The sequence below is a fragment of the Neofelis nebulosa genome, chromosome 3, assembly GCF_028018385.1.
Source record: "Neofelis nebulosa isolate mNeoNeb1 chromosome 3, mNeoNeb1.pri, whole genome shotgun sequence".
Lineage (NCBI taxonomy): Eukaryota > Metazoa > Chordata > Mammalia > Carnivora > Felidae > Neofelis > Neofelis nebulosa.
In genome coordinates, this window is record NC_080784.1 from 78,254,398 (window position 1) to 78,279,879 (window position 25,482).

General features: G+C 37.4%; 2 protein-coding genes across 7 annotated transcripts in view; one reads left to right on the forward strand and one right to left on the reverse strand.

The window, feature by feature from the left end:
* LRBA (LPS responsive beige-like anchor protein) overlaps positions 1–25,482 on the forward strand; it is a 780,253-nt gene that overhangs the window by 478,731 nt on the left and 276,040 nt on the right. For all 6 annotated transcript variants that reach the window (XM_058721178.1, XM_058721180.1, XM_058721181.1 and 3 more), the window contains exons 39-40: positions 3,966–4,112; positions 6,651–6,787. In XM_058721178.1, the coding sequence (XP_058577161.1) occupies positions 3,966–4,112; positions 6,651–6,787 (284 nt within the window). The remainder of the gene's footprint in view (positions 1–3,965; positions 4,113–6,650; positions 6,788–25,482) is intronic.
* On the reverse strand, positions 10,220–12,934 carry MAB21L2 (mab-21 like 2). Its single transcript, XM_058721185.1, has one exon. It carries the CDS (start codon positions 11,917–11,919, stop codon positions 10,840–10,842), a length of 1,080 nt encoding a protein of 359 aa, XP_058577168.1. The 5' UTR covers positions 11,920–12,934; the 3' UTR covers positions 10,220–10,839.

Consider the following 25,482-nt stretch of genomic DNA (forward strand, 5'->3'; position numbering starts at 1 on the left):
TTAACTCTAAAGTTTAGGACAGTAGTTGTGTATAAGATATTCTTTATGTGTCTTATTCAGGATAAGCAGTTATGATATAGGCATTTCACATCACATTAAGTGGATACTCATATTCATTTTATTTATATTTGAGGTCATTTTGTTATTCCAGTAGTATTTTTTTAAGGTGGCTAATTCCTCATGTATACACTTCTTTTACTGTAATATGGACTATTGCTGACTCCATTTCACTGTTGCAGTGGAGTTTTAAAAGGGGCTTTATGTGTCATAGGTGGAACACTTCTCTGTGTCCTTTCTCTGTTTTAATTTTACTTAGCTAGCTTGTGTTGCATGGATGAATCAACTCATGCCTAGATCTAGCTGTAAAGAACTTGAACTTTACATTTTGAGGACCAGCTTTTCTCTAAGCCCTCTAATTGCTCTTAGCTTCAGTGAATAAAAAGTCATCTTTCAAACAAAGAATTTTTGACAGATTTCTCCAGTGTTGTGTAACAATTGCAGTTTAATTACTAAATGAGGGTAAATATTAAGCCAGAATAAAGTGAGAGACTATATGAAGGCAGTCTGTTAATGGTGATAAGAAAAACTTAAATAGTTTTCATGTTTGGTAATAATTTTATTAGCTAGCGAAGATCTGAATCAGAGCTTTGAAATGGAACCAGAAGTGTGTTCTGACTTCATCCAATTAAACTTTTATACTAGCGTAGAATATATTCACAAAAAAATATCAAAACAGTTGATACTTGTTTTAATGATTGAGTAGAAGGCAAGCAAAAGTTAAAAGTATACTTTCCCTAGCACATATAAACATGATAATTATCTTTTATTTTATGCTTAGGATAGTTTTGTTCTAATTTTGAAACAAACAAAAAAAAAGTTCTTTAGCAGAGAGCTATTAGACCACTGAGAATTGAACACCAGCGCATGTGGTGTGTATTAGAGTACTGTTGGTAATTTTACTGCTGCTAACTTAAAATCCTCAAGGGGGAGTTAATTACAGGAAAACCATTCTAAATATCAGTAAGCTGCATATTTTCCATGACAAGAGGTTTTCAGTTGAGGTTGAACAATTCCAGAATCTGAGCTTGTAAAAATAAGTAAATAAATAAATTAAAGTGGGTGTTTCTATGCATACAGTAGACTTAGAGTACTTCAGAATTTTTTCATAAAACTTTATTCAATTCAAAACTTACTGTGTTTTAATATGTGTCAGCATGATGAGAACATATTAACATTTTTTTAAGTTTCAATTGGAAGGGATAACAAATTCTATTTAGCAGTCATTTACATGAATGAATTTATTTACTGAGCTATTTTAAGCCATTGCATATTGCTACTTGGCTCCTCTCATTTTTTGTAAATGTTTGCACAGTAAAGAGCTTTTTTCCTTTCTTTCCTCCCCTACCCCCCTCACCCCAAGTAAGCTTGGTGTATGTGTACTTCAGGGCATGTATGGTAATAATCAGAGATAGTAATGAGCAAGGTATTGAATTTGGTTGTTTCTGAATTTGGTTGTCATATGCTCATCAAATTTAGGTTTGGAAATGAGTATTTTTGTATTCTTAACTTGTTTATTATGATTTTGACTTAACCTTTTTAAAGGCACTATGAGAAACATAAGAATTACTAAACTAATCCTTAAATTATATATACATTGTTATTTATATAGTGGTTAAGATACTGTTACCATAATGCTTGGATTTCATTCCTGTTTCTACTTCTTACTAGCTGTGTTGCCTTGGGCAAGTTATGTAACCTCTCTGCACCTGTTTACTCATCTGAAAAGGAGAAATTAGCAGAGGGTTTATGAGAATTAAATGAGCTGAATATGTAAAGTGTTTTGAACACGCCCTAGCACATGGTGTTATTTAATATTAGCATTATTATCATTTCTGCTTTGAAGAAGGCATTGTAAATCTAGAAAAAGAGAATGTAACATACTGATTTTGTACTAAAATCTGATTGGCAATTGTTATTTTATTATGATTTGCTTTATTTATTAGAAAATATAGAAGATGGTGATTTCTCTTGTATATCTCGGTGACTGATTTATTTTTAATAACATTGGTAGTACATTGGAATATATCTTGTTTGGGCTCAGGGCAGTGTTTATGATTTTAGAGTAAGGAAACATAAATACTTGAAATATAAACAGTGATATAACAACTTATGCTGCTATTTTCCTAAAAATTGGGGAGTTTTTGGTATATTTCTTTGTAGCTTAAAAAATAAAGTCATTTTAGTTAGATACTTTAAAATTTTTTCAAAATATTTACTGAGACTTTCATATGTGTGCAGCATACTATGCTTGTTATTTGTGGGTATGAAGGAAAACAAAATTTGATTTACCCATAGATGGTATTCAAAACCTAAATATAGAAAGCTTCTTCCCATGACTTTCTCATTTAATATAGAGCTCCTATATTCTGTTAAAGCTGTGCCATTAGTATTGTATATAAATGATATACATTGTGAACTCACATGAATATGCTAAAAATAAACTTTTACCCTTAATATTACCCATAATTGTATCTATTAAAATCAAAGAAGCTTTGTTTTGTCAAAACGTTTGGTAACATACATGTAGTGTAACTGTATAGAAAGAATTATATAGATAGATATTAGCCATGTTACTGGAAACTGAAGGCTTTATCCTTTCTGGGTTTTGGGCCTTTTGCCTAGGCCGAAACTGCAGTGGATCAAAAAGCCTCGCCATCTGATTTCCATATCAATAGCTACTGCCTGGGAGGATCAGGTGCTTTGCCTCCTGAATTTCCCTCACTGGAAACCTGGGAATGTCAATAGTGTAACAAGGATTCTAAACTTTCCCTTATGTGACGCTATGAGGTTTTAAAAATCACAGTCCAGAATTTAGTATCTTCTTTTCTATATTTCTGAAGGAGAAAGCTGCTCAAAGCAGTGGGAGTTAATACTGGAAGGGACATGGGGTTTTGAAGTCCGAATTGTTGAGTTTCAGTGTTTTGTCCTTTCAGCTGCACCTCTGCTCCTCTTTCTGGTTCTGTCATTGGTTGTAGGTGCTTTGCAGAGCTTCTTCTTCATTCCCTAGGTTTGGTGTACCCTTTCCCTCTTTCCTCTCCGTCTGGCTGCCTTGTCACAGTGCCTGAGAGTCTGGTGCCGCCGCTCTCCACAGGCTGTTCCAATTCAGGCCCTGTAAGGCTCTTTGCCCAGATGCCTCTCCTCCCGGGCTTTCTGTTATGTTTGCCCCCGGGGTGTCTTAGCCTTTTAGTTTAAACACATGGAGGAGGTAGTGTTTGAGCCTCCACTTAGTTTCCACAGTGTCTTAGTCTTGGATATTTATATAAAGGCTAAAGTGGGGGTCTGGGTGGGGTAAAATGTGGGCAAGGGCAGTGCGAAGGTGAGAGGGAGGATTGGAAGAAAGAGGATGCAGCTTCGGAGAGCTGCTATAGCTTGTTTGATGTCAGCTGTGGCTTCACAATTTGGCTTACGGCCCTCATTGGCTGTGAATCTCTCTGACCCTTCTTACTTGTAGATTCTCCTCCACAACCACTGCCCGACAAGTTCACGATGTTTTGTCAGTATAATCACTATTTGCAGGAATGACCAGCCTTTCTTAAATTTCAGAATCAAGTAGATATTGTTTCCAAAATGGGGTTCTTATTTTTTTCTACTAATTTCCCCAAAATGTGCTGCCTTTGAACCCTCTCTTGCCCTAACTGTAAGTAAATAAATGGTTCGGTGGGCGGTGCAAGGGTCACGTTTAATGGGATTAGGGTGCTTGTTCAAGGTAACATTAGACTAGGCTTGGGGAGTCCTGTTTGTCAGAAGGGGCCTGTGTGCCATCCCAGTCGCTCTCCTCCTGTGGATGACTCTCTGTAAAAATGATTGACCATCTTTGGCCACCTATCCTTACCTCACTTCCCTGCCCCTCTGCAAAAGTACTCGCCCCAGAGTTGATGGACAGCTTTGTTTCCTTTTCATTTCAGCTGCAGATGAAGATATCCTCGCTAAAGGAAAACAGTCCATCAAGAGTCAGGCTTTAGGAAATCAGAACTCAGAAAACGAGATCCTCCTGGAAGGCGACGACGATACTCTGTCATCCGTGGATGAGAAAGATTTAGAGAATCTCGCTGGTAAATTCACCGGTTGTATGGATATTTCAGCTAGCTCTGGGCCAATAAGCACCTAATTACTTACTTTGTCATCTGTGACCGCTAGGACTACCAAGTTTATGCCCACAATTACTTTAAATAAAGATGGTTTTTGTTCTTCCAAATATTTTCCCCCTAATCGTCAACACTATTTCCCCTTTATTTTTCCATTCTTTTTACTTTCTTTACCCTTCTCATCTTTTTCTTTTTTTGAGTAATTTTCACCATAAAAGAAAAGTTTAAAAGCAGAACAACAAAATTGCTTCACCCTCGGGAGTTACCTAATCTCTATAAAATGAGAGCTGTAAGTAAAATTTTGCCAATTGTTTTGTAAATAAAGCTTGGAGGCAGATGAGCTATTTGCTTTGATATACAGGTCTTAGTGAACATGCTGCATATACATTTAACTCTCTCAAAAAATCCATTCCAAGAATGCTATGGCTTTTCACAGGATCCACATATTTTATCTGATGTAGGAATTTTGATTTGCACTCTGCAGATTTTCAGTTTTACTTCCCTTATGGGAAAAATTCTCTTGTTTAGCCTGAAATTTTAGTCATTCATTAAATGCCTTTTTTTTTCTTTAATGCCTGTGGTTCTCTCCCTTTGGGAGGAAAGTCTGAAAGATTCTACAATTTCCATTGGTGAAAATTATACAGTCTTCTATTTTGATAATTTTAATTTAAGAGAAAAGGCATTAGGAATTTTTCATTTATTGATGTGTCTGCAGCCTGTGCTACCATGCAGTGAATTATAATGAAAAGCGAAAATAGATGATGGTATCTTCTCTGATGACCATAAACCTCTCTGTAACGTAAAATAAAATTAATTGGAGCATACTGTTAAGTGATTCAGATTGGGAGTGGTAAGTAAGGTGGGCACTGCTATTCTCTAGCATTTTCCTTCACATCTATTTACCCATTTCCTCCTCCTTTATTTTGCTTCTGTTCTTGCTACTAGTAATACATTCATACAGTAATAGAGGTGAAAGGGGAGTTTAATTATATAATCTTGACAATGGCAATAGGATTAAGAAGTAATCCACACTAATAAAGTGGTGTGGGTTAGAAATGAAGTGGAAATTGTCAGGGGTCTTCTGTAGGACCTAGGCTGCCCTAGCTCCTGCAGCTGTCTGCTTACCCTGTAATTGAATGTCTGAGAGTGATTGAAAAAATGTTATTTCTTCTCAGGATTACATGCTAATGTACAGAGGGCAAAGGAGACAGCAAAAGAACACATAGCTGCTTATTTCATCCATTTATAGGGATGAGCTTTGGGAAATCATGGCTGTTCTGCAGCTATCTGCTGCCCATCTGCAAACACAATGTATTTGTACATTGGGAATAGAGGGCAAAACCTGCTCTGATCTCTGCAGAGCATCCCTTCTATTGTCCTACTGGCACACATTAAGATTGATGTGAGATTAAGGACCAACACCCTCTAACAATCGATGGAAACGTCGATTCATCTGAATTTTGAAACACTTAGTCATCCATTGATTACCTGAATAGGTGTACCATGTTTATAGGCACTATATTAATTCAGAACTATAAGTGCCAATCTTCTGTTGCTGTTTTCTTCACCTATAGTATTTGTACAATGAGGAATTGACACGGGATTTCAAATTCTTACTCTGTCTCTCTCTATGTGAATATACACATATTCATTTATATAATATAATTACTATTTTTAGTCCTTTATTTTAGGTTTAGCCCTGATATACTTGATGCCCTTCTATCTGTAGTGAATCTATTGTTTTCAGTAGCAGGCTGATTTGTCTCTTTGATAAGCCCTGTGGAGATTTGATTATTCCAATAAAAATTCATTCACTTGGAAACCCACCCTCCAGCTGTTTACTCCCAGAGTCCCTGAACTACACTAATATTAGATTTGGAAGCATTGAACAATATTTAACAGTGGAAAGGCAGGCTTAGAAAAGAAGTTTTTTTACCAATCTTTCATGGGGTAAAGTTGTTATGGAAGAGGTTTTGTGTCAACCTGGCACAAAATCTTTATCAGAGAATATGGTGTAACGTTTCTCACTTCACTAATAAGCTAGCAGTCTTTTTTGTAATCATGCTTCAGCCAAACTAAGCTAACCTCTGGCCTTGAAAGCCTATTGAGTCTTCCTTGCTCCTGGTTGTTGTTCCATGTTGTTTGATAGCCTGAGGCTTCTTTTCTCAATGGAATGTGGAAGGACTTATTTAGGTAGAGCCACCTTCTTACCAGATTAGACCAAAGCTTTGCAGACTCCCTGTAAAAATAATTGCATCCTAGTTTACTGTTATCATTAACCACCTACTATAAATCTCTTAGTATGAGAACCCTAATAACCTTGCATTTTCAGAGGAAGATTTGGGGTGGACAGAATTTGTAAGTGTAGAAGGATTTGGCAGACAGTTTGGTGCTGGAGGTGAGAATTTAAAAATCAAATAAAGTTTCTGCTTGAATCTATTAACCTATTAGATTTTTTGAAAAATGTCATTCCAGCTTGTGTGGTTTTTCTTTTGGTTTTGGCAGGTCCTGTTAGCCTGAGCACACCAGCTCAGCTTGTGGCCCCCTCTGTTGTAGTAAAGGGCACTCTTTCTGTCACCTCCTCCGAACTCTATTTCGAGGTGGATGAAGAAGACTCTAACTTCAAGCAAATCGACCCCAAGGTGAGAAGATGAGGAGTGGGTTTCACTCTTAAGCATTTTTTTGTTATAATGGGATGGTGGGCTGCTGTTGGGTAGGATTGACATTGGTAAAATCTGACAGACTTAGTTTGAATTTCTTGCTGAATTGCCTCTGCCTATATATACAAAGCAGCTACGTTCTTTAGCTTATGAGATCCTTACCAGCTAGTTAGATTACTGAAGTTCATTTAGATTCAAAAACAATTTCCACTTAATTGAGTTTATCATTAGCTCATTCTGGGGTTGGGGGAGAACCACAGGGAATAACGTCTATAAATATATTTTGCCACAAAGGGTCTAGGGTGAATTAAGCTACAAAATTCAGTGAGGTTGAGAGTGGAATTATTTTGTTTAGCCTTTATATTTTCTGGATATAATACCAATATATCACTCTCCTTGCTTTTGTCCTCATGACTTACTACTCTGTTGTGCACACAAGCATGTCTTGCGTGTGTGTGAGATACCTCTGTTTCCCATTACCTATAGTCGATTTTACAAGGCACTGCATAATTTCCTATTCTTAAATGAAAATGTAATTTCCCCTTTTAAAATGTATTTCTGATTACTTTTCAGCCCTTGGCAACTTTATTTTACTAAGAAACATTTGTGGCACAGCCATAAAGCCAAAGCTAGGTTTAGTTCATGAAAGTGAATGGTAGAATTTGTTCTGATAGGAAACAGTCTTTTTAAAATGAGAATAAGCAACCTGTAGAAGAGAAGTGGCTTAAAAAAACTGGAATTTCTTATTTTACAGGCTGATAGCTTGTGCGTATGTATACACAGACACATATTTTTAGTTTATTGGTAGGAAGTTCTTTGGTTTTATAATCATGTGAATTACTAATTTTAGTGATTTAGAAGTATTTCAAAGTAATTATTAATGAGAATGTTATAATTTTATTTAGAACTTTACACACAAGTCATCTCTTGTCTTACATGTATTTCTAGCACTTTGTTTCAGAATTGCTGCTTTTATTAAGATGGGATTTGGTAGACTATATGAAAGTAAGGCTATGTTGGAACGGATTATTCTGAGCTTGATAATTCAGCTAATTCAATGTAGAGAAAACTTTAATTGTGAAATTATCAACTAGAAAAATTTCCTACTTTGTTACATGACTGAGGCTGCGATTGTATTTTAGTTTCTTTTAAAAAACAAAGATAACCAAAATTACTCATACCCTCTAATTTCTGGTAGTTTGTATGTTTGAGAGTCTGAAATTTAATTCAGAATATTCTATTATGCTTTTGGACATATGTGGCATAGAATCTAAAATGTGATACGATTTAGAGGTGTCTAATGTAATTGTTCTCAAGATTAGAATCTCTGCTAGTCTTTGCAATTAGGCTCTTTAAAGTCACTTGCTCCTTTTGGAAGAAGTTATAACTTTTATTTCTCTCTGATTTTATTCTGTGCAGCATCATTAAATTAAATTTTTCCCCTTTTGCTTGTGCAATACAAAGGTCTTTTAGCCTAATCACAGCATTTGTCTTATACCACTGCAACCTGCCTGTTAACAGAAATCAAAGTTTTGCTAATTTCTATTCTTAAAATGTTTTAGCCAGTTATTGGAAGAATTCTTTATGTAGACATTGGTGCTTTTTGTAAATGAGGACACTTATATTGTGGCAGTGTTTTTCTTTTTTTGTTGGTGATACCTGCATTAAATTAAATAAGGTAAGAAAAAAAAAGATACTGAATTTGGGGAATTTTGTTCTTCTTGTCAGGATTGAAAAACTTTTCCTGGAGTAGTTGGCGGGAGATATGTGTCTAATGCTGTAAATACTTGTGTGTGTAAGAAAAAAAAGGTCATTTTAGGATGTCATTTTTATCTTTTAAACCAAACATTCTGCCCTTAAATCGTTTCTTTGTAATTGTAAGCACCTACTACTTGCTTTGAAAATGTTCTTAAAAATCAGAACATTTTTCCCTGGAGAATAAATTCATTTTTATTATGGAAAAAAATCATATATTTGTCTGAACCACTTAGTATTACAGTGAGTTTGTTTTACATCTACAGGAAGAGATCAGTAAAAGATACAGTGTAGGTTGAAAGAGTAGAGATGATTTCAGAACTGATAAGATCAAAGTTTATATTTCTAAAACAAAACTATTTTTACTAGGGAATTTTTACCAGGGAATCTGAGAACTTAAGCCTCTTTTGTGGAGTGAATTAAGCATCAGAGCCCTGAGTATCTTCCTTGTTTCTCATCCATCTATGCTGTCTTCCCGATCATCCCTCCATACACTCCTTCCCCCATGCAAACTTCTTCCTCAGATCTTTAAAATTCCTTTTTTTAGGACATTTTTGTCTACATCTCTCATTCATGGATTTTTCAATAAATTAAAAACTGGACTAATTCAAAGAATAAATTTTAAATATCAAAGGGTAATATTGATATATATTCTGTACCTGTGCCTCATCATTTGCATATCTAAGGGAGTATGTGGGAGACAATATAAAAAAGACAAACCAGACCAGTTCCAGCATTGGGATGCTTTCAGTTTTACTAATTGTTTTATTTTTAATCGGTTATTTCCTTGCATTAAAAAGGAACCTTTGTTAATTTAGTTGAAGTGTTGAAACGAGTACTTTGGATTGTTACCTTAGAAAAGCAGAGGGAGTAATGTACTTTTCCTGTATGTAAATTCTTGAAACAGTAATTTTTCTTTGGTCATAAAAATGGTATCAAAACCTTTTTTTTTTTTTTTTTTAAATTGCCTATAAGCAGCTTCCGAATAATTCTGGGAATTTGATAAAAAGTGATCTTAGTTATGGCATTTATAACTAAGCCATCTAAAAAATTGAAATAATTTATAAATTTGGATTGTTCATATCACCATTTACTGGGGAAAAGGAGTATTGCTATAACCGTTTTATTCTGTTTTGGTATGGTTGATTTAATTGCTAAGTTTTTATTATTTAAAGCTTGAAGAGGACAAAGAATTGAAAGAAAACTTTCAACTGATCATGTTAACTATGCAGAAAAGATCCATAAATATTGCCTTCTTCACACTGAGTGTATTTTTTAAAATTATGGTGTAAGAAAGCAAATCTCTTAATTTTTAATGCGAAATAATTTTTTTCTATTTCAAAAACTAGGATCAAAATCTTTTCTTCCACACAAAATCTGTTCTTTTTTTTTTTTCAAGTGTGAAAAAAGATATTACTTTAAGTCTCAAAATCTACAGAACAAACAATATTATAGTTGGGTAAAATTAGTATTGTCTATTTTCCGAGGATGGGGGGGGCTTGTATGGTTAAATCGACAAAATGTGCTGTATTTGTAAATTTTGCAAATTAGAGTTCAAATGAGAGCTTCTTGCATTTAGTTCCTCAAGTTCACATCTTTAGATTGTAAATTACAAATTGTGATCTCACCTGCCTTCATTTAAGAACAATCCACAGTCAATTACAATGTAAAGTAATATTTTTATTACTGTTTTCAACAAGACTGCTTTAGGGTGAGGGTAGAGGTGCAAGAAAGGGAAGGGCACAGTCTGACATTGGCACTGAGATACATTTAACATCAGCAAAACTTTTTTTAAAAGAGAAATTTTACATATAATTAAATACTTTTTCTCACTTGGTGACAACATTCAGGCAACCCAAAACAAAATGAAATGAGAGGGAGAGAAAGAAAGAAGATGAGAGAGAGAGGAGAAAGGAGTTGGGGGAGAGAAGGAAAAAGGGAGAAACTACTATACATTGATTTGAAAATGTACCTTGGGTTTCATTTTGTGGTGGCAAAGCCCGATTGCTTCTTTTGTGTGACCTTTTAAATTCACATTGTTTGGAAGAAAAACGATCACTTTTGTGCAAGAATGTGATTTTGTTTGTTTGGTTGGCTGGTTTGCTCTCTTTTTGTTTGCTTGCTAATTAACGAAGGTCTTGTGACTGCTTCCTGTTTCTTTCAGGTGGCTTACATAAAAGTTTGTGTCCGGAGTTTCTGCTGTTTGTCTCTGTGAGTTGTGTGTGTTTGTGTACGAGAGCACTCCCGTTTGTGTCGCTTTTCAAGCAGTCCCCAGCACCCTATAGTTTGTCCAGGCTTTTGGGATTGGTGAGAATTTCCCTGGCCAACCTCCAGGTCTGCTTGGCAGCGCTCTCCAGGGCCGAATGGGGCTTGCCCTGAAAAAGGTCGAGGTTGGGCAGAAAGTAGTGAGGGCAGCGGCGGCACTGCAGGCAGGAGATGAGCTGCAGCAGGATGCCGTTGAGCCGATCGCCGAGGCACGCCTCGTCCCAGTCCGTTTCCCGCGGGTGTTTCTCGCACTCGTACAGCAGCAGCGTCTTCATGTGGTAGTTATTGAGCGGCTGGCCCGGCAGCTCCAGGTGGCGATCCCGCAGCGTCTTCAACACCGAGAGACACTTGTTTCGGCAGCCGCCCATCAGCAGGCGGTTCTCAGCCTCCCCGAACTGGAGCACCCAGGCATCGCTCTCCGCGGAGCTCTGCTTGCCGGTCAGTGAGTAGCATTCCTTCGACAGCAAGTTGAACCCTTCGGCCTTGACCTCCGCTACCCGATTGGGGCCAGGCCAGGGGATATGGGGCATAGGCCACTGTGCCGCACTGCGAGGCCAGATACCGGTGCACTTGAACGCAGGGGTGATTTGCACCACGTAGCGCTCCCTGATGCGCAACTTGACCTCGCTGGTGTCCGCGATCATCTTGACCACATCTCGATAGCTGCACTTGTCCACTGCCTGAGCCACCAGGGTCTGGAAACGCGAGCGGATCTTGCGCGCCGAGAGGTAGCCGGACGCAGTGATGAACTCGACCCAGAGAGACATGCTCCGCTTCCGCCCATCACTCAGTTTGAGCACCGCGCAGCCGGGCAGGGAGCCGTCGTCTACGAAGTTGAAGACGCCCATCTGGTTTAGGTAGAGCACCACCTCGAATTCCGTGGGCGAGATGACCTCCAGCCCCTCGTAGCGGGCGTCGATCTCGCTCAGGGAGCTGATGAAGCGAGGCTCCTGCACCTCCACTTCCTTTAGCACGTCCGAGACCACCTTACAGACCTCTCGGATGGTCTTGGCGATGGCCGCCTTGCGCGCTTGGCAGCGCTCAGTGTAGTATTTATTGAGCTGGTAAACCAGCTTGGCCTGAGCGGCGATCATGTTGGGGCACAGGTCCGGGCTATACACCGGCGTCTCGCAATACGTTGAGGGATCCAAGGCTCACGCAGTGGTGGTGGCCCTGCGGCTTGCGAAAGAGGCGTCGCGCTTCCCCTAAGCCCCACTTTCACTCTTGTTGTCCACCTGGGCTGACCGGCTGAAACAACGGCCGGCTTCTCGCTCTTTCCCCTCTTTCGAAACCTTTTTGCTTCTCCAGGCAGAAGGGGGGGGGGGGTGAAAGGTAATCTTTGAAGAAGAAAAGTACCTGCTGGGACTTTTTTGCTCGATGTGTAAAATAAAGATGTGCTTGTGAGAGAGATGAAGGGGAGGGGAGAAAAAGAGAAGGGGTGACAGAAAAAATCAGGTTACCAAGAGGTTAGGCTTAGATGTCTGCAGCCGAGATTGCCCGGAAATCTGGAAATGAGGTCTTTTAAGTGCCAAAGTAAATTTAAAAATAAAAGCGAAACATTCAGTGTTTCATTCTTAAAACTTCTCCCACAGGCTGGTAGGACTTCTTAGCGTAGGTGAGTGCCTTTCTCCTCACCCTCCCCCAAATGGAAGGTGAAGGACGTAATTAAGGTCCAGAGAGCAGCGAAGTGCAGCTCAGTCCTCGGCACACTTGGAGGTTTGCAGACGCTCCGCACTCTCAGCGTGATGGTCTGGTCTCTTCTCAGGGGGTCGTGTTGTAGCGGTTTTCCTCTTTTCCTACTGGAGGCGTTGTTTGGACTGGGTTTGTTTGTTTGCAGTGGGTTCTTGTCTTTCTCTAGGTGCACACCGCTGGAAGTTGTTTGATATTCATTTCTGCTTCGTAATTTATAATTTTGGCCCTCACAAAATAGATTTTAGTGTGACGAAGTCGTTGCTTGCGTTGCATCTGGGGTTTAGTTATAAGGATTCAAGGCTTTTTCTTCTCCTCCCCCTTTAGGTTGCTTGTGCAGATTCCACTTTCTGAGTCGTCTCTCCCTCCTCCCCTCCGACGTCTCTCTCCTTTTCCTTCTCCCTCCCTCCTTTTCCCTCCCTTTCTCTCTCTCTCTCTCTCTCTCTCTCTCTCTCTCTCTCTCTCTCTCTGTCTCTCGCTCGCTCGCTCTCTCTCTCTCTCTCTGCCTCGCTGTTTCCTGGAGTTATTTAGTTTATGAATGGTCCAGGGCCATCATGAGGGGGGTGGAGCTTCAGTTCCTACAATCACTATCCGAGCTGTCAGTGCTTTAGCCAATCCGAGAGAGAAGACAGGCATGCTTGGCAGACGGTAGCAGCCACCGCTGCACTTGATAAAGAAAGGGGGTAAAGAGAGAAGTAGGAAAATAGGAGGAGATAGTGGAAGTCAAATGCTCACACACACTTTACAGCCCCCTTCTTCTTTATCCTCTCCTCTTATCAGTTGCAAGGAAGAAAAAGAGTCTATGGTAGAAGGGACTTCCTGGAGATGGCTGGAATAACGCGAGAGAGTAGCAGTGGTTCAGAAAGGTTCACTATTTTTTTTTTCTATCAACATTGTGCAGAAGGTGCAAACTCTAACAAAATTACTTTTGCTTGAAGGCAAATAGGAGGAGGAAGGGGAAACCGGGAAAGAACCTACATTTTTCTAGATTTTTCTTCTCTGGCAAAGTCTTCCTCCCGTCTCTTCCCCTTCTCTCCCATTGTTGCCAAGAGCCAGAGCAATTGCTGTATATGTGCACCAGTTGGGGGGGGGGGTGCTGTGTGGAGTGGATATGGGGTGAAGGTTTATAACCATAAATCTCTTTTCAGTAATTTCCATATGCTGTTGAAAAATGGGGCAGGGTAAAAATAGTGCAAGCACCTTGTTTGATAATTACTTCATAATTAAGATTCAGATATATTTTATGCTATTGCTTTATTGTTAAAAAGACTAGTTATTAGACAGAAAATATGTTTAAATTGTGAGAAAGTGCACATCTATATATGGTAGAATATTGTTGGATATACTTTTAAATTACCATAAGCCACTAAAATTGTTTTAAACAATAAAAATGAGGAAGTAAAAGTGAACCTGAGTCAAAGTTTTCTTAAGATGTTAACGTTGTAAATCTAATTTTGAATATATTCTCAGGCAGTACAGTTTCACTTGTAAAAATGAATTTATTTTCATAATTGACTGTTGCTTTTAAAAGACTTCACTGCTGCAGAAATCTATAACTATCCTGTTATTGATTACACAGATGGCTTCACTCCTCCCTTGGCATTTCAGTGAGACTCATGCATGTGCTTTTAGTATATGTATTATACTTTCAAGCTGTACCCCTTGTAGCCTTTCCCTACTTTTGGATGAAAGAAGCTGTAACAATGTTTCTGATTTGCTTAGTATTGAGGGTTTATGTTTTGAGCCTTAGGTATGTGGATGCTGAGTCTTTTAAAGCCAAATGAAGTAGATGGAATTATTTTTAGTTAGATTTTTGCTTAAGATACAAGGAATAAAAATCTGTGAAGCCATTTGGGGGAAGACTTCGCTTTGCAAACCCCGGTGTGCCTGCGGCTTTTGCAAAAACCCTTTGGGAGGGCTTGAGGTGCCCTCTTAAAAGCTGCACCAGGTTTTAGGTTCCAGGTGAACCTGAATTCAGTTGCATAGGGAAAGTTTATTTCTCTCCATGTACTTGACGTCAGACACTTGGACCTCTTGGTTCTTTCTTAGATGTCTGGTGCAGACCACTGGTACCTTGTCACCTCCTTGTTCTCTGCCATAAGTACCTTTCTAAAGAACGAATTGACTTTTTTTTTTTTTTTTAATCAAGTCAGATTTTGTCTGGGATATGTCTTTAGTGGCCAGGAGTGTGTAAGTCGGAAGTAAGCATACACCAAACTGTGGGATGCAGAGTTGTAGTCAACTTCTGGTGTAGTGGCAGAGGCTTGGGGCGGCTGCCGGCTCCAGCCTTGCTGGGGGAGCAGCTTGCATCTCAGAATGCTTGGCGGCACAAGGATAGAGCGCAGCCGCGGCGTCTTCGCGGTTCGCGCGAGTGGGAAGCCCAGACTCTGTAGGTAACCTGGCTAATGCCTGAGAAGTCACGCTGGCGCCCTGGGAAATATTACTGGGCAGGAGGGGGCACTTCGCTGCAGAGCTGTGCAAGGAGCCAGACAGGATCCGTAGCTGCTTCTCCCCAGGGCAGTTACTGGGCGGAGACTTGTGGCGGGGACACAGGGTGCGGAGCCTTCCCTCCTTGACCCTCGAGGTGGCCGCTTCTCCGTCACATCAGGTCTGTGAGCGGGGGAGGCCTCGCTCGTGGACCCACACGTCCCGCCACACTCCTGGGAGTGTTTGCAAAAAGTCCCGGGGGTCACGGCAGTAGTCCGTCCTCCGGGCCCGTGCGGTGCGGCCAGTCCCAGCTCCGTGGGTAGGCGCTTAGCGTCCTCCCTCCTCGGGTGGGGCGACCCAGGCCACGCGGATCTTCGCGCCACTACTCCCTGACACCCCACTCCTCCTCTTTTTCCCGCTCTGTGGGGCAAGACTAAGTTTCGTGGCACCCTTTTTCCTGGGTTTCTCCACTTTTACATACAGAGGCTGAGGGATGATAAAACGTTACAAATGTTTTGATTTAAAAACAATTCATTACCAATTTACCCTGTCTAAGGTAGATGCTGTAGTAAATAATAAATCAGTTAAACAAAGGCGACTTTAATTTATTGCCATGGTACTAATTAGAAACATCATTCGAGCAATAAACTTAAACACTTCCAGCAAATAATGCTCGCCCTTGCTAGTTCCCTTCCTTCCCCCTCCCCCACCCTAACTCACTCTCTGGCTGCCTCTGCCCTAAGAGCTGCTTCAGCTGTGTGTTTGCGGATCCGCTCTTCCTCTGGTTGAATAATTGAAGGGGGAAACGGTATCCGAGGAGGCTGTAATTGAAGAGCCCCTGTCACCTCTGCTTTTATGTATGTTAGTATAGAAGTCCATCAGCAGCTCCTTGATGGTGTATTAAAACGAAGTGGCAGCCCCTTCTGCAGGAGATACCGTATTCTATTATAGGAGACCAAGTGAGAGAAAGAAACTCTAGAGGCTAAAAGCCACTTCAAGTCTTCAGACCGATTGATCTGTATTCTCTTGTTATAATCTGTCTCATCATACTTGAGTTAATGAGGCAAAAGAGGGGGGAGAGAAATCTGATGGTCCTTGACAAATTCATTAGGGAGGCTGCAGGACATTTTATTTGACTGTTAAACATCTTGTTTGTTTGGTTTAGGCAGTGCCAACATCAGCATGCTTCTGCCCAGACCTGTGATGTTGGGCTAGCTACAGACATTCCTAAAAAGAGGAGGAGGATATTCAGGGTGTGATTTGAATTTTTTGTTTTGGATTTCGTGTAGTCCATAACCTTCAGACTTCTCTAGGCTTCACCTTCTCTACCATTACTGTAGGAACATTTTATGAGAACGTGCATGATAATACTAAGATGCGGGTGTGTTTAGTTACTATAAGCTAAAATAAGTATGTTTAAACTTTAGCCTTAACATTTCCCATTTCCTTAAAATAAAATTGAGTCAAGATATAGCAATTAGTGTACCAGTTTTTGAAAAATGTGAATGTTTAAGCTAAGCTCCAGCGAATAGCCAAATTATACATTACATCCTATTTTTAATTGATCATATGTAAGTAAACTTTTAATTATTAATTGAATTTCTTCTTGCAATGAAATGCTTATGAGTACAGATACTTGGAAATAAAATTTAACTATTTATACAAACAAGATTTTCAAAACAAAGTTGGTATATCTTAATTTGAGGACCTTTTTCTATTTAAAATGAGAAGCAGAACTGGGTATATTATTTGGTGCTAAAATAAGGTGGTGTGTTGACAGAATACTTAAATTGAAAATATTTATAATGGAATAGTAGGCAATTAAGAGAATGCTAATTTTTATCATATTTTATTCTAAGATAATAATACAACATTTGATTTTCTCAAAGTTTTTCTTGAAAAGAAATAACCAATCCAGTTGTGATACTTTCTTGCATAGAGAATTCATTCGTATTTTCCTATAGCAATTGACTTAAACAGCCTCAGCTTAAGTGCTTTGAGAAAAGAACCCTGTCTTCCATTTATAGGAAAGCAGTATGAGAGAAAAAAGAGAACTAATGCTCTTTGCCTGTCATTTTAAAACATTCCTGCACTGCTGATGAAGCTTGAACTGCTTCAGGGAATGTATGGATTTGAAAAGAAATGATTCAGTAGTTCATGTTGTGTTTCTCAGGAGCAAAACCAAACTAATGGCTGAAGTCAGAGCTTCTGTACATCTGACAGATATAATCCTGTTTACATTTCCAGAGAATACAGAATCCTTAAACTGTTTTATTTTTTTGCTGATCTTTACTTAGAAATGTGTTTAGTGAGTTAAAGTTCAGGGCATTTTCTACTTTATCATATCACTGAGACTCAAAAGATATCCATTATTTTATTATCTGTAGACATAGCATATAGCATTGTAATAATTTTTATTAAAGAGTGTACAGATTTTAGATTGTATGGTTTTGTTTTCCAGGAAAACACCTTAGAAGTATTCAAAAAAATAATCAGATTATTGACTTAAAAAAAATCAACTCTCTGACAGATTTATACTTTTTAGACAACAAAGGACCACGTGTTTACATGTATATATTCTTATCCTCTAAAATCTAGTTTTGAAACATCTTCACAGTTGCTAATTGTTGGGGTTCTTTCATACTTAATCTTTCAACATATTTATAAAAATGCTTGATTTAAAAAAAAATTGGTCAGAATATAAATGGAGAAATAAACAACTATTAAATTCCCTGAATTTAAAAATAATTCTAGGAAAAACAGAAGGAAAAGTAAATAACCCAAACACAGTTTGTGTATTAGCTCATGAAATTTTATTGAAGTAATTACAATAAAACATAAGAAGCTTTAAAAACAATTACCAGGATTATAGTATCCACATTGTATTAAAGTCCTAAAATCACATTCTTTTTCACTCTCTGTGAAATTATCTCATTTTCCAAAACTGAGGTATCACAGACATTGTTTCTAAGCTATTGATAATTACTATTCTGGAATCAATCTAGAGAATAATCAGTAATTCAATGTTTTCTTTGAACAGTTACTGTAGTGCCTACTTCAAATGGTCAGTCATGCTGCCGAAAGAAGTTGTTTTTGTTTTTTCCCCCTTATCAAATAGCTTTTTGGAAAACAAAAACAAAAACTTGTAATCTCTTTGATTGGTAACCCAAGGGTATTGTTCTCATTTGTACAGTTTGAACTTAAGATAATTTGTCGGGTAAAGGCAATAGCTTTAATTTTGCATAGTAAACTTATTGAATTGTATTAAAAAATAAATCTTTTGGATGCTTTTGTATATTGTATTGTGGGCCTTTTAAATTTGGTTGGGTAACCTTGGATAATATATATATATATATATATATATATATATATATATATATATATGATTAGTGATGTTGTTTATACTTCTACATCTTTTACAAGTCTAATTCTTACATTATTTGGTAGGATGAGAAAATCAAAGAGTACAGTATATCTTCCTGTTTTCCCCCAAGTTGAATAACAGTTGTAACTATGAGTACTTTATTAAGCTATACATAATTTGATCTCACCAAGATACATAATGAGAGAGCAAAGAAATTGTGCTCAGGAAAATGAAAGTGCTCAGCTTTTAGCCTAACTGAAAAGTAAATACTGTTTTATTATTGAGCTAGGATGTGAAATATTAAGAAAATCCAAGTTCATTCAGCAAGCATTTCTCAGAAGGTGTTTCATTGAACTTAAAATATTTTTCACTTATGTCGGTATATATCATTTGGTCTTACCAATAAAGCATTTAGCTTTTTCTCATTTATTTATTTGTTTATTTTTAATGTTTTATTAATTTTTGATAGGGAGAGACAGAGTATGAGTGGGGGAGGAACAGACTGAGAGAAGGAGACACAGAATCTGAAGCAGGCTCCAGGCTCTGAGTTGTCAGCACAGAGCCCCATGCAGGGCTTGTTCTCATGAACCCCGAGATCGTGACCTGAACTGAAGTTGGACACTTTGACTGAGCCACCCAGGGGCCCCTGCTTTTTCCCATTTTACATGTATACATATTTAGTTGTAATAATTACATTGTTTTATTTCCATATATAGTTAAACAAGTTATGAAAAGTTAGAATAAGAGTCTGTCTTGTGTGTCTGCCTGCCTTCCAACCAACCTACTTTCCTTCCTCCCTTCTTTCCTCCCTCCCTTCCTTCCTTCCTTCTTCCCTTCCTTCCTTCCTTCCTTCCTTCCTTCCTTCCTTCCTTCCTTCCTCCCTCCCTCCCTCCCTCCCTTCCTCCCTCCCTCCCTCCCTCCCTAACAATTTGAACTTACTAATATACCATCAGGTAAGTACTAAATTTCACCTGTCAAATAACTTTGGCTTTCATAACTCACTATAATCTTCAACAAAGGAGAGAGTGCTTTTAGTAGAACCAACTCTTAACTATTTAAGGAATGATTATATCATTTGTGGATTATTATTTGTGTCTAGGTGGTTTTTAATATCAATGCCAGAAGATAGGAAAATCAGGAGTAGTCAGTAATGAACTTGATGCTAAATAAATCAAAACTTTTGATTTTCCGTTTGATTCAAGGCATTAAATTTTATGGTTTAAAGAAGGTGTGATATCCTTTGTTTAATAAGATTACAGACTCAACATGTAGAATAAATTTCATGGGATGTCAGAGTCATCCCCATTCCCATTTCTGTTTTCGCTTGTGATCAGTGACACATTTATAAAGCAGATGACTGAGATGAGGCTGCACTTAATTCAAAATATAAGACTTGGCATTATGTTCTTTATTTCTTTGGGTCATATAAGACATTTTTGTGGACCTGCGTTTAAAACTGTCAGTTAAAAATATTGTATGGGTAGTTTTGTATTATACTTTAGGAAACTAGCCTTTTCAAACATCTTAGTTTATTTTAAAATATATTGGTTCTGCAGCACCCCTCTATGTTATTACTAATAGAGGTAATTTGGCATCAATCTTTTGCTGTGATTACAGGAAATTTTTAGTGGGCTTTGTATTATTTTTAATAATGCTAAAAATCTAGCCTGTTCCTTCCTTCACACATTGTGAATTAGAGTAAAAGTGATGTGCTGAGAGGTCTCTCTGATTCCTTTTAGTAGATAAACAACAACAACAAAAATTCTTCATTGGCTCCAATCTATGTATAGAAGACGTCTGTGTAGCATAAATGAAATAATATTTGATGATCTAAGGAATGGAAACTTTTCCTTTAACCATGTGAAATCAAGCTAGGATATAAAACAGCTGTCTTGGCCTATGTATGTCAAGGTTCTGCCAGCCTGTTTCTTTTCTGAATTTTCCCTTTCTATCTTCCCTTATTATGTTTGGATCCTAAAGAATCATTCTTTTATTTTTTTGACTGGTTTTGTCTTCAGACAAAACCTGGGTTAGTAGGTTTAAGTCAGCCTAGATAGAGTGAAAAATCTTTGATCTATGGCTATGACTGTTTCCAAATGATTTGCTTGCTGGGACCAGACACTGTCCATGCCCTTTCACTTTGCTATCAGATAGGTACACACAAAGGACCTGAAAGGCTACCAGATGCATAGTTAATCATCAAATTAGGTAAATACAGGGTTCCAACCATACTTAATTAGATCTTCAATTTCTAATAGTTATTTGTGCTGTGGTACCTTGTTGGTTAAATGCTCTACAAATCTAATCTCTTCGGCAAATTAGTCAAAACTTTCTACAAATTATATCATCAATTAAAAATGAATGATACAAAGCTATGTATTTTTTAAAATACATAAGGTTGTTGCTGTCACATAACTTACCTAGATAGATAAGATAAAGAGAGGCAGTTCGATAGCATCTAAAGAGCATTAATCTTGGGGGGAAAAGCTCTCAATTTTGTCCTCTGTTGGCTAGAGACTATCTGAGTGACCTTGATCAAGTCATTATCTCTACTGACTATCTTCTCAATTCTTAAATTGGGGGATGGATTAGGAGGTTTTTTTCTACCTCTTCAAGATAAAATATCTGTAATTTCATACCGTAAAGATGATTAAAGTTGCAAAATTTAGACTTCTGCAAGAATTGTGACTTCCAGTGCTGCTCTAAGTATATGAACATTTTTAACATGAAAAAATTGCAGAAAGGAATAAGCTTACAAATGGTTATATTCCATATTTTAGTCTTAGGGGAAAAAAAACTACATATTATAAATTGGAGATGGTTGTGAGAGACAACCAAATAGCAACTTGGAATATATTCTGAGAGTATATTATTATTGATAGGAGTTGGAACATAAAAATATGAAAAACGAGTGTGGATTGTATATATAGAAAAACAGTACGTGTTTAAAGTTATACATAAAATTGGCAGGTATGTTTTTTTCCTTAAAATGTTGAATGGACTGTCAATGTTTCTGACATTTTTTTATAAAGGTTAGATATTCTGTAAATGGTTTGAAGCCAAAGAAAGTTCAAGTTCACAATTTAACTCTAAAACAACAACAGCAACAATAAAAAAAAAAATTAAAAGAAAAAAGAAAAAAGGAATGGTCAGTGTTTAGAGAAAGACTAGAGAAACAGCATTGCTCTGTGCAACTGAAGTAGGACCATATTCGTGTTGTGTTAAAAGATAGATCCAAGCAGGGAAATGGTTTTCAAAACATGAGTCACAATAGAGACTAAAGTTTTATACTACTTTCTCATGCTTTTCACTTGTTTTCATCAGAAGATCTGACAAGCATAGAAGTGTTAACATCTTTTATTTTACAGATGTTCTTAGTTTTCTCTCAAACTGTAAAAGATGCTATATCATAGAAGCTTGGTAGGAAATAATTTCAACACCTCCTTTCACTGATGTGATAACTTATTATATTCTAAGCTTGTGTATATTTTTGGAGGGAGGGACGTGAGGCAGGAAAGAGACAACATATTGAGATCTAATTCTTGTTTTGAGATATAGATCAGTATGTCTGCTATATTATAAATTCTGTCTAAAATGTCTTTTCAAATGGCATAGTCGAGTTATTTTTACTTCTATGTTGCATTCTCTGGAAGTCCCTCATTAATGCAGTGGGAGTACCTGGTGACCACTGAGAGAGTTGTTGATGGACACTATATGGGTTTGCAAAGTGCAAACCTAAAAGACTAAGCGATGAGAAATGTATTGCTATTTGTGAATTTATGTTTTATCTCACTTCACTTGAAAATTTATGAGTAGTGTGGCTTAAGGGTGCTGGAGTTGTGTGTTCCAGGGCTTGCCCCTACTGATAACACCCTTGTTGGCGTGAAAGTGCAATGCAAATTATGACAGTTACAACCTTCTGTTTTGTTTAACCTGTCAGTAGATTTCCTGGCTCAGTGCTGAGGGCAATGGTGTGTTCAGCTAGTCCATATTCACCTAAACTTAAAAGGTCAGGTTTCTACAGGCAAGCCTAGTCAAAGCCTAATTGATGAGGAGGGCAGGGAGACAGAATTTACTGTTCTGTTGGCTAGTTTCATATCGTTAGGTTGTCCTGAAAGCATCAGGCAGTCACAGCCCCTTTCATGTAAGTGCTGACCCTAGACAGGAGCTGACAATCAAAGGAGGCAGCCACAGGAACCAGTGCAAGTAGGCTATTGATTTTTCAGTTAGGTCTAAGTAGTTTGTAGTATGGGTAATGGGTGACAGAGGCAGGTATGTCATTATCAATGAGCTCCAGAACAGTAGCGACAACCCTCTCTCATATTTCCTTCAGCACTGACAGTATGCATCCAGAGGCGGTCAATAAATCGCCCAACCTTTAACTGACAAGTGACTTGGAGGTTTAAGTTGAGGAGTGGAAGTTATGGAGCTAAACTTCTCTACTTGAACATGTACTGGACCTAGCGATAGAGTCAGTAATTATACTTTTTTAAGTCTTTGAAGTTTTGATTTGGATAAGTCTTTGCAACTCTGAAGATCAGAGTTTACTTTTAAGCTTTTGAGAATTTAAACAGCGTATTTATTTAGTTAAAAAATAAGGATATGAGCCAATCATTTGTAAAGATACTATGCAAGAACAATTAAGCTACGTATGTTATTATGGTATAGTTTTGCTTTTATTTAGACTAGATCCTTACTCATTCGTGATATCTCTGTTATAAAAGTTCAGCAGTTGGAAATTGCCTCTCAAATCCATTTTAATTCCTACTCTCCACTTACACGTTTTAACTGTAGACCAATTTTAAATGGAAAAAAATTTGTACCATTTGCAAATGTGATATATTAACCCTAAAGCAATTGCTGTTTGACCTTCAAATTTGTTTTATATTACTTTTCACAATAAAATAGTCAGGCATAGAACATTTAATGATTAAGGTTTGATGAATTATGGTTGCTTCTGAATTTAAAAAGAAATGAGGCTGAATTTTGTTTTAAAGGCATTTCATATGGATATTTACATTTAAAGATAGATACAATTTATGTTCACATAAACACAAAAGTGTAACAGGTTTTGACTAAAAGTACACGTGTTCTAAAAGGATGTAAAATAATTTAGAGATATTTTAAATTTAAGTCAATCTCTATTTTGTTACAAAATGTAAGTAATATGAAGAGAAGATAATATTTATAACTAGAAGGGAGAGTTTTGGTTGTACCAGGATCCTTACAAACTATCGTATGCTTACATTTTTTGAAAACTTTAAACAAATTGAAATAAAACAGAAAAGTAAATGTTTTTTAGAACTTCCTTAAATAACTTATCGCCATGATATCTTGTTTAACACTGTGATATTGTACAGAACCAGAGTTCAAGTCTGTAGTATGATCTAGCTGTGGAGTACCCTGCATGACCACATGAATCATTTTCATTTGTCCAATGCCACTGAAGATTCCTTCCCTGCCCCCACCTCTTTAACTAACCAGCAGGTTAATGCATAGTGAAGGTATGGATGCTTAAATATTTTCTTAAGTTTGCAGTGACATGTCTGTGTGAACACCCATATCTTCTCTTTTTCAGCTATAGATAATACACACTTAAAGTGCAATGAAACATAGCTACTATTAAAATAGTGTAGTTTTAAAGAAGCTTTGGGATTATGTAATTAATTTTTGAAAAATTTTATTCAGATCCTTTGAATTATTCACCTTTTGAGGATTACATTTCCTTAAAGCTAGATTGCATTTAGAATCATTGTTTTTCCCTTTTATTTAATCATCCACTTAATCTGTGTTTTTCTGTTGGATGAGATAAAAGATTTGGCTGAGAATCTTATAATCTTGTTAGCTATATTATAGGTATAGCTTCTTTTGCTGTATTTGCAATCCTTCCTGAATACAGTGGTATTTTTAGGAATTAAAAAAAATAAGCTGAAGAAAGGGGGACAAATTAAATTTTCATGAAAGAAAATCCTAATCAGCAGTGACAGTCTAAGAGAAAGATGATTGCCACTTGGTCATTGTGGAGAGGCACTTAGATTTGGTGTCAGTGCTTCTGTTAATGATGACTAATGTCTTTCTTGGAGCAAGTGCATGCTCTAACATACTGCTACAGCCCAGAGAGAGAGGGCTCAGCAATAGGCACCACTCAGCAAAAGCATTAGGTATTCTAAAACAAAGGCTTTTTAACGCAGTCAATTTGGCAGTCTCTATTATTAGAAAAATGCAAACATAATTCTAAGGCATTTAACAACACATTTTAGACTACTTTTTGTGCAGTACTGAGAGAGATCATTTTAAAATTAAAATGGAAAGAAATCAAGCAGTGTTAATAAGATGTGCTCCCTATTTTGTTACTAAGGAATGGGCACATACATTGCCACTGCACAGAATCATTTGTGTTAAGAAAGTTTTAAAGAGACAAACTTGCAGCATTTTTTTTCCATTCTGCTTTGCTGTTTGCTGAATAAATATTTGATAGTTGCAAAAAGAAAATGACTCCAAAGATCTCTTCAGATCTTTTAATATTAAATATATTGCTTACAAAAAGATGACATGTGTTATTTCTTCAGCTTTTCCCCGAAGTATAAGACCTTTCAGAAGGGCGTTTGCAATGCTTGTCATATTTTTTCATATACATCTTATTGGTCTGACATGTCTTGAGAACCATGAGAACACAGATGTCATTGCATTCAGACAACACTAATTACTCTGGGATTTTTGCAGCCTCAATGCCTGCATGTAACTGTCGATTATGATTGTCCATGCAGCCTACAGTGGGGACACTTTGCACATGAAAATAGTGAGGCACAAAAATAGTAAGACAGGCCATTTAGTCCCCTATTGTTCTTCAATAGAACTTAGAAGAAAAAAAAAATTCCTGACACATCAATTTCATTCAGTATTTTGCATTTGAACCATGTTTTGGCAACATTTTCCTTTCTGAAGTAAGTGTGTTATGCTTTAGTGTTCAGTGAAATCTATTATCCATCTGTTCCTTAACCTTCTTGCACAATCTTCTACATTACTTTGTCTTCAAGCTTCATGGGAAATTTCTTTATGTAGCTTATAGTTTGAGAGAAACACTAATTGTGGTATGAGTCTTCCCAAAGTGACAGTGCAAAACAATAAATATGTATGATGTGTTCTGGTGTGCAATTTAATGTTTAATGAGAAGCTG